This window comes from Uranotaenia lowii, chromosome 1 (assembly GCF_029784155.1).
Source record: "Uranotaenia lowii strain MFRU-FL chromosome 1, ASM2978415v1, whole genome shotgun sequence".
NCBI lineage: Eukaryota > Metazoa > Arthropoda > Insecta > Diptera > Culicidae > Uranotaenia > Uranotaenia lowii.
Window position 1 is genome coordinate 105,555,911 of NC_073691.1, and position 12,824 is coordinate 105,568,734.

General features: G+C 36.5%; 1 protein-coding gene across 1 annotated transcript; it reads left to right on the forward strand.

Annotated features, from left to right (window-relative positions):
- Window positions 1–4,413: 4,413 nt before the first annotated feature.
- Window positions 4,414–4,971, forward strand: LOC129737751 (uncharacterized protein K02A2.6-like). The gene has a single exon (XM_055728913.1). It carries the CDS (start codon window positions 4,414–4,416, stop codon window positions 4,969–4,971), a length of 558 nt encoding a protein of 185 aa, XP_055584888.1.
- Window positions 4,972–12,824: the final 7,853 nt, after the last annotated feature.

Consider the following 12,824-nt stretch of genomic DNA (forward strand, 5'->3'; position numbering starts at 1 on the left):
AGTTCATATGTTACACGTCCAAAAAAATACTTGCCTTATGCAAATGAAAGCTGAAATTAATGTCTACATCATGGAACAAAGAAATATTTTTTTTAATTTTTTTTAATGAAATGGTCACAAAAAGTTCAAAAAAGTGGTCTGAAAAACCTACTTTTCATTCGATTGCTAGTAAATACTGTTTGAGCGATGATAGAGTGTTTTAAAAAATATGACTACAAACTTTATTGAAATTCTAACATTTTGCTGTCTTAAGATTTTCGATGCAACAAAAATTGAATTTACTGGATTTTTTCTAATTTAACTACTTTGCGCGATTTTTTCACTAATTGAAATTTCATCTATTTTTGTGGTCCTCCGTCAGGTTGTTCCCGGATTTGCAGTGCTTTTACTTTGTTTGGACCAATCAAAAGTATATTCATTGGAAAGCACATCTAATCTACATTCTAGTAAGGTTTAACAATTCACGCTGTAAGATTTCACAAAAATATGAAAATTATAAACGTAAAATCATTCCTGAATTTCTAGAACTACAAGCAGCGGTCCAGCAAAACGTGTTTGATTGCTCTCCGAGTAGGTACGGTGGGTGGTTATTCGGGCAGAGAGCGAAGCCGACAGAGCAAGAAATGCACGACACGCATCGTTATTTCGTCTGTCGGCTTCGCTCTCGGTCCGAATAACCACCCACCGTACCTACCGTACCGTACCGTACCGTACGTACCGTATTTAGGGTCCCCGAAGAAATTTTTGTATTTTGATGCTTCTGAAAAAAGTTACAAGCATTCAAACTTGAAATAGTGTCAAAATGACACTCTAATGCGGATAAGGGTTAATTAACTTTATTATACTTTTACAACTAGGACACGTTTATTGCGTCTAACTTTTCTCTTCCCTTTTTGGCTAATGACGAAACCACAGGGTGGTTCAGAATATCTCCTTCTTTTTTTTTCTCTTATTATAGACACTTTACCACAGAGAACAGACGTACAAGCTCGAACAAAAAATCTTCCAAAAAGTGTGTAAAATTTCAAATGCTGACATTAAAAAATACGTTAGAAATTGACTTGAAATAGTGCCATCTATTGTGCCGTTCAAAAATTACAAATCAAATTTTCAGGTGGCCAGTTTTCGAAAAGGCCCAGCCAAAAAACAAAAAAAAATGTTCTAACCTATTGTTGGAAATTTTACACAAGTTTCGTGAGCTAGCTTGTATGTCTGTTCTCTGTGACTTTACCACGTTTGTGGCGTACGTGTCTTATATCTTCTTCTGGCGTTGTAGTTCAGTGCTGCAAGTCCTGTAGATGGATTTGACACTAACGGTGTTTGTTTGGTGCGCCGGCAAAAATTTTTTTTGCGGCTGAAAATCCTTCCGATTTCAGCTATCCAGCAGGTTTATCAGATACAATTTGTACGCCAGGGCATTCTTATTTGCTGGAATGCAAAATCCCAGTGGAATTATTGTTCAACAGGTATGTAAATATAAAATTCAGAAGAAATCAAAACTAACGATCCCGTTTCGCATGTTTCAGGTTGTGTTACCGGAACTTCCATAGTTTTGCTCCGTGGGAGAGAGATCGTCTTCAGCTACATACAAGGATCGACTTTTTGGTCACTTGATGAAAGGTGGAAATAATTGGCCCATTATTATGGCGATTTCATCGATGCAGAATCTTTACGGACCACACACGGACATGAATGATGCTGGCGCTGAAATTATCTACAGGAGGTGCTGTTCGACAGGATGAAGCAAAATGAAAAGGCCCAGCTGCATGGAACAACGTTTTTGTACTCTGGGATCTTACGCTATAAGCGAATCTGAGTTTAAGAAATTAAACTTAAAAAACATTCTATCATTCCTTACCGAATGTAGAAAAGAGCTTTAATGCTAATAATCCCTAGTGGAAAGGCTTTATGCCATCTTAAATAGATTGAATTTATTTTTTTCCTTTTATAGATTTTACAGGTTTCTCAGGTAAATGATGAAATCTTGAATAAAAAACGGCTAGGCACAATTTTCCCGTATGTTTGGATAACGTGCCGCTATTAAGCCTACCCCCATTCTGATACCTGATACCTGAAGATTTCAAGTGATTATTTGTCAAAATCGATTGAAAATTGAAGAAGTCACGGTTACTTTACAATAACAGTAATTTTTTGCATTTTTTTAATAATTCAACGAACCGCAGTATACTAATCATAGTAAAGAAAGAATTAAACATGGTAAATCTTACTCGCTCCCAGTCAAATTTATTTATTAGTGTTGGGGGGAGGCCCACCCTACGACACAATCATCAACCATCATCATCAGTGGGGCTCATCGACTGACGGACTGTCAGAAGCCTGATGCTCCTAAAACGGAAGTGAGAATAAGAAGCTATAGCATAGTACTCATATATAATTGTCCGCCAAAGTATTCACACGCTATTTTTATATCCACGTTTTGAATCCAAGTTAATAAAGTTTTAATTATTGTTGTGTACGACGCGGCCTTTTTAACTACGTATCACAACAAAGTGGCGACGAGGTTCGTAGTAACGCTTTCGCGAATTGCCAAAAAAACTCGCCGGGAAACCGTTTTGGACAGATAGTGGTTTGGAGGTTAGGTACCATACCCGACCCGTTCCAGCATCAGCCAAACACCGGGGAACAGACGAGTTCCAGTCTGTTGCTTCAGATCCTGTCACAACAGCAGCAGCTTATGGCAAAACTGTCCGACCAGGTATCAGCGTCGCATCGAGCAATTTCGGAGTTGAACAGAGACGAAATAGCTCTTGACTCGCTATCTAGCAACATCACAGAATTCACCTACGACCCGGAACACGGTAACACCTTCGACGTCTGGTTTTCAAGGTACGAGGACCTTTTCGACAAGGATGTCGGGAAGTTGGATGATTCAGCGAAGGTCAGACTACTCATGCGAAAATTGAACCCGGCCGCACATGATCGGTTCACGAGCTTCATCTTACCGCAGCTTTCGAGGGATCTAAAATTCAGCGAAGCTATCGCTCACATCCATCTTCGGTTCTCCCGTATCCACATTCCATCGCAGGTACCAATGCCTGCAGACCATCAAGGAAGACGGCGAAGTCTTTGTTTCCTACTCCTGCAAGGTGAACAAAGCATGCGTGGATGCGAAAATCAGGGAGATTACCGACGAACAATTCAAGTGCTTGATCTTTGTCAGTGGATTGAAGTCGCATAGAGATTCCGACATCCGTATGCGCTTGATCAACAAGATCACCGACACCGTGGATATTACCCTGCAAAAAGTGGTTGAAGAGTGTAAAAGTTTAGAGAACCTTAAACAGGACAACAGTTTGGTTGAAAAACAACATTCAGCAACATCAGTGAACGCAATTCAACAGCATAGTTTTTCCAAACCAAACTATAAACAACCCTCATCCAAGACTGCAAAAAACCACCCGAAAACCACCCGAAAAAAAGATTTAAATAGTAGATAAAGGTAAATAGTTAAGGAAACTCATAGTGAATGATATTTACTCATGTGAACGCCGAAAGTAGTAAATTAAAAGAATATTGTATTCTTACTCTACTGTTATAAATAAACAAACAAACAAACAAACAAAACCCCCTGCTGGTCATGCGGGGGAATGCATTTCAACCGAGATTGCCCGTACCGAGAGCATCAGTGCCGTGATTGCCGGAAGAAGGGGCACAAGGAGGGGTATTGTACCTGCTTCCTCAAGAAGACCCCCGGGAAGAAGAAATTTCAACCGAAAAACAAAACATGCAAAGTTGTTTCGGTGAAAAGTGTGAACCAGCGGAGAAAGTATGCGGAAGTTCTGATCAACAACTGTCCAGTCCGGTTGCAGATAGATTCGGCGTCCGATATTACTATTATTTCGGACACAAACTGGCGGCAACTCGGACAACCGCTGGGACAAGCACCGTGTGACGCGAGGACAGCTTCCGGAGAACCACTCGATCTCGCTCTGGAGTTCTGGGCCGTGGTACAAATCGGCGGCGTGACAAAATCAGGTTTGTGTCGTATTGCTTCTGCTAATCTTAATCTGAATATTTTAGGCTCAGATTGGTTAGACCTTTTCGGCTTGTGGGACGTACCAATAAGTGCTTACTGCAACCAAGTAAACACGACATCGCAATCATCCAAGCACTTTTGGCAAACGAAATTCCCAAAGGTTTTCACCGAGAGTATGGGCCTGTGTACCAAGGTTAAGGTACAGCATGCAGGCTGCAGTCGAAGACGAACTCTATCGGCTCGAAAGTCAGGGCGTCCTCCAAGCAGTCGACCATTCGGACTGGGCGGCACCAATAGTGGCAGTGTGGAAACCGACAGGCAAAATCCGTATATGTGCTGACTTCTTGACGGTTTTGAACGCCGTTCTCGAACCCAATCAGTACCCGTTGCCGCGTCCGGAAGACATCTTCGCAAAAATGTCCGGATGCAAGTTCTTCAGCCACATCGATTTGTCAGACGCGTATCTGCAGGTCGAGGTGGACCAGCGGGACCAACAACTGCTCATCATCAATACCCATCTCGGATTGTTCCGGTATACCCGGCTGAGTCCTGGAGTAAAATCGGCTCCCGGTGCGTTCCAGAAAATAATCGACACCATAATTGCCAACTTGGAACTCTGCTGCGGTTATCTCGACGATCTGATTGTAGGTGGACGAACCGTGGAGGAGCACAACCGCAACGTGGACCGTATTTTGGGCAAGCTGGAGGAATTTGAGTTCACTGTGCGCATCGAAAAGTGTAATTTCAATATGCGCCAAGTGAAGTACCTCGGACAGATCTTAGACGGAGATGGTATCCGTCCCGACCCGGACAAAACCGCAGCGATTGCTTCTATGCCCCCTCCCCACGATGTACCCACTCTTCGTTCCTACCTTGGGGCCGTAAACTACTACGCTAAGTATGTCCCCGAAATGCGCAAGTTACGGTACCCAATGGATCAACTGTTTGTGGAGTACCGATATACCGTTCTGTAAGAATCCAAGTTTAATATCTGCAATTGCAGAATGTGCCCTCTAATAGCCCCTTGGAAATTGGTAAATTGCCATGTACCTTCCTATTGATGATGACATCAATCGATCATTGAATGATGATATGTCATTATGTGCGTGAAGCATTACATGCATCCTACTCACACACACGAGGAATCATACATATATGCATATGCATGTCGTCATCGTTCGCCTTGCCGTCGTATTCATACGCGCATTCGGCGAACCTCCAGTTAGCAACCGAACACGCACCGTGCCGCATGTAGTGTCACGTGAAGTCTCAACAGTTGTCCGATAGAGCTCACAAAAGGAAACGCGCCGTTGCAGAGGTGAAGTGATTCTCGTAGGTAAGTGAGTAATCTATTTGCGGATTATTCCTTAGGGGCATCCTGCCTGAACCCACAATTGGCGATCCAGCCAGGTTGTTCCTTACAAAAAAAAAATGGGAACAATAATGTATATGTAAACCGAAGGAATTTTTAGTTTTTGCAGTTCAGATTGTCGCCATTTTGAAAGATGCTTCGTGAGCAACTTCTTTCCGCATCGTACGAGCAACTAAATATTGAGTTTCCCAGTTGATTTGAAATGAGGTTCAAGGAAAACTCCCCACCAATTCTGAAAGATCGTAATTTTATGATATCTTGTATAGAACTTAATTTTAAAGATTTGATGATTGATTTGCGCGACGAAAACGTTCGCCAGATGAGTGGATTATTTTCTGATAGTGGATATCTATACGATGCAAGATGCACTTCCACTTGGTTGAGCTGTTTATTTATGATAATTACTAGCTGACCCGGTAAACTTCGTTTTACCCGTTCCTTAATGAATTGTTTGAAAATGTTTACATTTTTAGAAAACGCCTCCATTTTTATGTATAAGATGAAAAAAAGAGATAATTTTGTATGGGGACACCCCTTCCATAAAAAGTGAGATTCTTGAAACTGTTATACAAACCATCTCTGGCTCGAAAAACCCTCGGATACCAAAGTTCACTTAATTCCGACCGAGCATTCATACGTGTTGTTACAAAGAAAACGCCTACATTTATATATATATATATAGTATATATATATATATATATATATATATATATATATATATATATATATATATATATATATATATATATATATATATATATATATATATATATATATATATATATATATATATATATATATATATATATATATAATATATATATATATATATATATATATATATATATATATATATATATATATATACTACATATATATATATATATATATATATATATATATACTAGCTGGCCCGGTAAACTTCGTCTTACCATGTTCTTTTTTCTATGGGAGTTTAACCACTGAGTTCCCTAGTCCAATCTTATCATGTTCAACTTGGCGTCCATTTTCCATTTTTCCTAGTTTTTTTTTACATTTCTCTCCTTTCCCTTTACTCGATTCGTCCCGCTTAATTCTATCAAAATAAAAGCTAAAAATTTTAACTCAATTCTACGGGTCTTTTAAAATCCACTTTTTGTTACTTGTTCCATAAATAACTGTATGTTGATAATATATATGTTTCATTTGTTGTATTCCATTCAGAAGATTTATTCCGTTTTGTTCGAGTTCGCATTAAGGTTTTAACCGAAATAAAAAGTTTCTATTTAATTGGAATATATTGCGTATGAATCTTTTTTAAAATATAATTTTAAATATCGGGACAATTTTTGGAGTATTTGCCGAATATTTTGCCTAACGCACCGCTTTCATCTCCCAATTAGCTTTGGATTTAGAGCTGAAGAAACAAAAAACATAAGAGAAGATTTTTTACTAACCAATTTCAAACAGCTTTTCATTCACCATCCTCATCCTTCGAAGCAGTTTGAATTAGAATCCATATTTTCACCAAAATCATGTTCAAAAAAGTTTCGCCTGATACTAAACTTGTAGACTTTACACATTTCAATTTTAAGTGTTCCCAAACAGCACTTGTCATGTCATTAAATCTGTCTATTTTGTAAACAGCAAATTCCTTTTTTTTTATTTATTTATTCAAGCAAACAATGCAAATAAATTCCTTTGAACTTTAACCCAATGAATCAAAGAAACGATTGGTTTTGAAAAGAGGAAAAAATATGTATAGATACTACCCAATATTTTAAAGATTCTAATTGAAGCATTGCGATGTTCTAATTTGAAAATTTCCTGAACATAGTTGGTGATGATCTGCGATTTCATTTAGGATTATGTAATATTTTTAAAACTTTATAAAATTTAATTGAAAAGCAGATTTTTTAAAATGAATTAGATCGAAAAGAAAAAATCTGTTCAGACTTCGTTGGTTTTATGAGTTCATTTTGTTTCCTGGAAATTATCATATAAATAAAACCATAATAAAAATTAGGTGTCTTTTTAACTGTAAACCTTAATTTTCAAAAATGAAACACCGGGGCAAATGCAAACGAATATCACCACAGTTCAACTATAATATTCTCTGAAAAAATAAATATTTTCAAAAAAAATATTAGTTATGTTGACAAAAAGAAATATCGGAGCATACATTTGTCCCATTTATTGGGGCATGTGAAAACACATAGGTCTTTTTCAGATGCGTCTGTGAAAAGACTTTAAAATGAATTTAATACTTGTTCTTGTTTGTCTATTTTATCAACTGTCATTGATATATCCTAAGTTTTTCTCCGGAATAAATTAACTTCACTGAATGCTGTTCAACCAAAAGGCCTTGGTTTACAAAGACCTTTATAATAATTTTGAATATCCGCTTCAGATTCAACACTCGGGATATCGTTTCTGGCCATTTGAGAGATAAAATTCTTAAATGGTAGATGTTTCATTGCTAAATGGCGCGTTTTCACATATTTCACCTAAGAAATTGCAGGAATTAATATTATTTTTAACACTTTCAGGTCATATTAAAAGTTCATCATAAAAATCTGCTGCCCCTGAAATATCAATCACAAAAAAACTTTTCAACGAAAAAGTGAATCAAAAGTCTCGTCTATGTAGCCAAAATATGTAAAACAAAAACACACTTTTCATGTTAAGAACGTACTTGAGTTGTGTGTAAGCAAACAGTAAACGTGTAAACAGTTTTTTAGTGAATGATTTAAAAAAAAGTTGAGTTTATTAATTCATATTGTTTTTTTTGGGCCCAACAATTTTTAGACGATGATATAATATACATTTTTCGTAAAAGTTGTCTAGTCTACTTTCTTAATTGAAAATTTTTCCGGAAAATGCATATCCTAACTTTTTGTTATTCAAAAGTAGATTATTTTGATGATAACTTCAACTTACGTTTGCAGAAAATCAAAAAGTTCATTCGGCGGCCTTTAAAAAATTCAATCCTATCTAATCTATTTCAAAGGACAGACTCTTGTTCAGTTAATGTGTCTAGCGTTCTAGGCGTAGGGGAGATGGGGGCATAATGGCCACCTTAAGAAAAACGGTTATTTAACCATAGAAAATAGCTATAATATGGAGGTTACATTATTGTTTCGTGTTAAGACACTTGAAAAGCCTATTCCCTAACGGGCTGAAACGTGAAAAACTAGATGAAAACGTTAAAAAATGCATTTTAAAAAAAATTGCCAAAAGCTGAAAACCAGCCACTGTGGAGGCATAATGAGAACCCCCCCTGAGGCAGTATGAGCACCATTAATCAGAGCAAGATGTGCGTTTTTGCCGGGGAATCTAGCAGCGAATTCAATTCGATGAAGTCAGGTGAGTCGTAGATTCATCAAACAAAGCAATAAATAACAAAATAATCTAGGTCTGTTTGTAGAATACAAACAATTCACGCACGCTCATACATTAAGTGCTTTGTTCGGAGGATGATGCTACTAGCCGTATAATCTAACAATAAAAAAATAATCATGAATTGTGAATGGAAAAAAATCACCTCGAACAGAAATCTAACTCTAGTCTTTTGATTACCTCTCCGACACCTTACCAATAGGCTAAATTGTCGGATGAAAACTAGTCAAGGTGAGGCGCTATAAATCAATTTTAATTCGCTGCTAGATTCTACGGCAGAAAATGCTCATTATGCCTCGATAATATGGTGCTCTATATGCCCCTAGTCAACAAATTTAAGTAAAAACGTGTTTTAAAATTGATAAAAGTGAAAAATCAAAAAATTTTTGATGGTAAAAATTGAGAAACAATGTGTACATCATGTTGCAGTGCGTACATCATAGATCAAGGTTATTTTAAGATCATAAGAGCTTATTTCGTGGTGCTCAAAAATTATAATATTTTCGTAACTTGAGAACAAAGCTAGTTTTTTTTAAATATCTCTGTAAAGATGATAAGGAGATTCCTTTTTTTGTGAAAAATTAATACTATAAGAAGTACGAAACAAATCCTCATGAAAATTTATTTAAGAAAATACGCACTTTCGTAGAAAAGCGTAGTTCTCATTATGCCTCGGGTGTTTGTTATGCCCTCATCTCCCTATTGGATTATACGAAATTTAATGTAAAGCTTCCCAATTCTTTCGCAAAGTGTCATGAAATTATTTTATATGCATCATTACCAAATTCATATTTTTGGACAACAATTTACTACTTAAATTAACACGAATTAAAAATGGTTTTAATATTTAAAATCGTTTATATATTTTTGATTCGATCGATAAAATATCAATCCGTGTCACATTTGGGCGTCATTTATTACCATGTGCTGTGTACAAATAAGCATGAGAAAAAAAACCCATCTAGGTTGCATATCGCCCCCACGTGCATAAGAAATATAGGTACTTGGTTGAGAATCAGGCGCCTAATTTTTAAATTTTTCCAGCGATCAATGAACAGTATGCTTTGGTTACTATCCTCTTGCGACGACGTTTGTTCGCGATGCCTCGCCTATGGAGACGAATAACAAACCCCTTCAAGAAAAGAAAATATCTTACATTGTATGCCTGACTTTTCAATTTCAGATTTTGGCAAAACAAAATTAATATGTTTTATTCGATCGACAAAATGTCGATCTGAGTCACGTCTAGGCGTCATTCATAACCATGTGCTATTCAAATGAGCTAGGAATCTTGAAGAAAAAAGATCATCTCAAGGCTTCATATCGCCACCACTTGCATTGAAAATATGCTTGGTTGAGAAATACGCGCCAAAATATTTCTCACTGATCAGTATGTTATGCCATGGTTACTATCCTCTTGCGACGTTGGCTCGCGACGCCTAGACCTTGGAGACGAAAACAAACCGCCCAAAGTAGGTAAAGAAAATCTCGAAAAAATGATAGCCATGACTTTAATTTGATTGAAATAACTACAATTTAATTATTGCGTACAATTGATGCGACTTTTAGTTATTTTTTATTCGATATAAACCGATTCGCATGGCTACAGAATATTCTAAAAATAATTTCATTCGAATCGTTTGGGTCATTCCGGAGGAGTAGTACTACAAACACCGTTACAAGAGAATTTTATATAATATATATATAAATATATATATATATATATATATATTATATATATATATATATATATATATATATATATATATATATATATATATATATATATATATATATATATATAATATATATATATATATATATATATATATATATATATATATATATATATATATATCTATATATATATATATATATATATTTATATATATATATATATATATATATATATATATATATATATATATATATATATATATATATATATATATATATATATATATATATATATATATATATATATATATATATATATATATATATATATATATATATATATATATATATATATATATATATATATATATATAATATATATATATTATATATATATCTATATATATATATCATATATATATATATATATATATATATATATATCTATATATATATATATATATATATATATATATATATATAGGTGCAAGATGGCCAAGAAAAGGTTATTGCGTACCATTCGGAAAAATTGAAAGGGGCTGAGCTGAACTACCACGCGGCTGAAAAAGAAGGGACTAGCTGCACTTCGCTGCATTGAAAAATTCAGGGGCTACATTGAGGGAACCAAATTCATTTTGGTTACCGATTCGTCAGCCCTGACTTTTATAATGCGCGCGAAGTGGAGGTCGTCCTCCCGATTAAGCCGCTGGAGTATCACGCTTCAGCAATTTCAAATGGAAATTCGCCATCGCAAAGGTAAGGAAAACGTGGTACCTGACGCCCTTTCCCGATCAATAGAAATGCTAGATTCTGATTCCGAGGATGCATGGTACAAGAAATTGTGCATTGAAGTTAAAAAAGATCCAGAAAAATACATGGACTTCAAAATTGTTGATAACAAACTTTATAAATTCATAACAGCAAAGACAGACACGATGGACTACCGTTATGAATGGAAACAATGCGTTCCTGCCTCTTTGAGAAATCAAGTTTTGGAGAATGAACACGATAAGACTTTACATATAGGTTACGATAAATGCGTAGAAAAGATCAAACGCCGCTTTTACTGGCCACGCATGTGTGGCGACATACGCAAGTACATTGCGAAGTGTGTCTCGTGCAAACAAAATAAGCACTCAACCACTTCAAGCGTGCCCGAAATGGGAAAGCAGAGAATCGCCAACAGGCCCTTTCAGCTCATTTGCATGGACTACATCCAATCTCTACCGCGAAGCAAGCAAGGCAATAGACATTTGTTGGTTATCATGGATATCTTTTCAAAATATTCCTTGCTTGTCCCCGTTCGGAAGATTTCGAATGTAAATCTGTGCAAAGTGCTGGAAGAGCAATGGATCCGGCGATTCTCAGCCCCCCAAATTATTATAACAGATAATGCAAGTACGTTTTTATCGAAGGAATTCAATAATTTTGTCCAAAAGTACGGAATTCAGCATTGGACTAACTCGCGCCATCATAGCCAAGCGAATCCCGTGGAGCGCGTGAACCGTACGATCAATTCTATGATTCGATCGTACGTAAAAACGGACCAAACTTTATGGGACGCACGAATATCCGAGATTGAATTCGTTTTAAACAACACAATCCATTCGTCCACAAAATTTAGTCCACATTGCGTCATTTTTGGTCATGAAATAGTGACAAAAGGCTCCGATCACCGATTAGAGTCCATCGATGATCTAACCGAGGAGCAACGAATGGAAAAATTCAGAGGCATAGGAAAAAAAAATCAAAGACCTTGTAGTCACACAACTAAAGATAACCCACGACGAAACAAAGAAACGATACGATTTACGCCACAAACGTTACTCACCCTCATTTCAACCGGGTCAACGTGTGTTCAAGCGTAACTTTCGTCAGTCATCGGCTAGCCAAAGGTACAACGCCAAACTAGGGCCTCAGTACGTCCCCTGCATCGTCCTTAGTAAACGGGGCACCAGTTCGTATGAACTCGCGGACATGGACGGTAAACCGATCGGGGTTTTTTCCGCCGCGGATCTAAAACCATAAAATATTGTAGTCTGTGCGAATATTATAAAAAAGCTCTACAAAAAGGAACGAGCAGTGATTTTCGCGAGTGAATAAACCTAAAACATGTCTATCGGTGCCTAACGAATCGGGGAATTATCAGTACGCGTAAATAATATCACATGTGTCGTTCAATTCCATCGTCGCGGGCCGATCATATTGCGCATGGGGTGGCACAGCGGGTGCACTCACTTCGTGAAGTGTTCATTTCCAACAACAAGAGCATAGTTCATCCATCTGAAAATAGAGTAATAGTTCGATATTAGTTTTAATTTATTTTGTGCTTTTGAAATAATTTTAATTTGTTTTGTGTCTAGAAATTTTTAGCCGGTAATGTAATGAAACGTTAGTGTT

What these genes read in the sequence shown, in the direction of transcription:
- LOC129737751 (XM_055728913.1), top strand. Translation starts at nt 4,414, where the DNA reads ATGTCCGGATGCAAGTTCTTCAGCCACATCGATTTGTCAGACGCGTAT.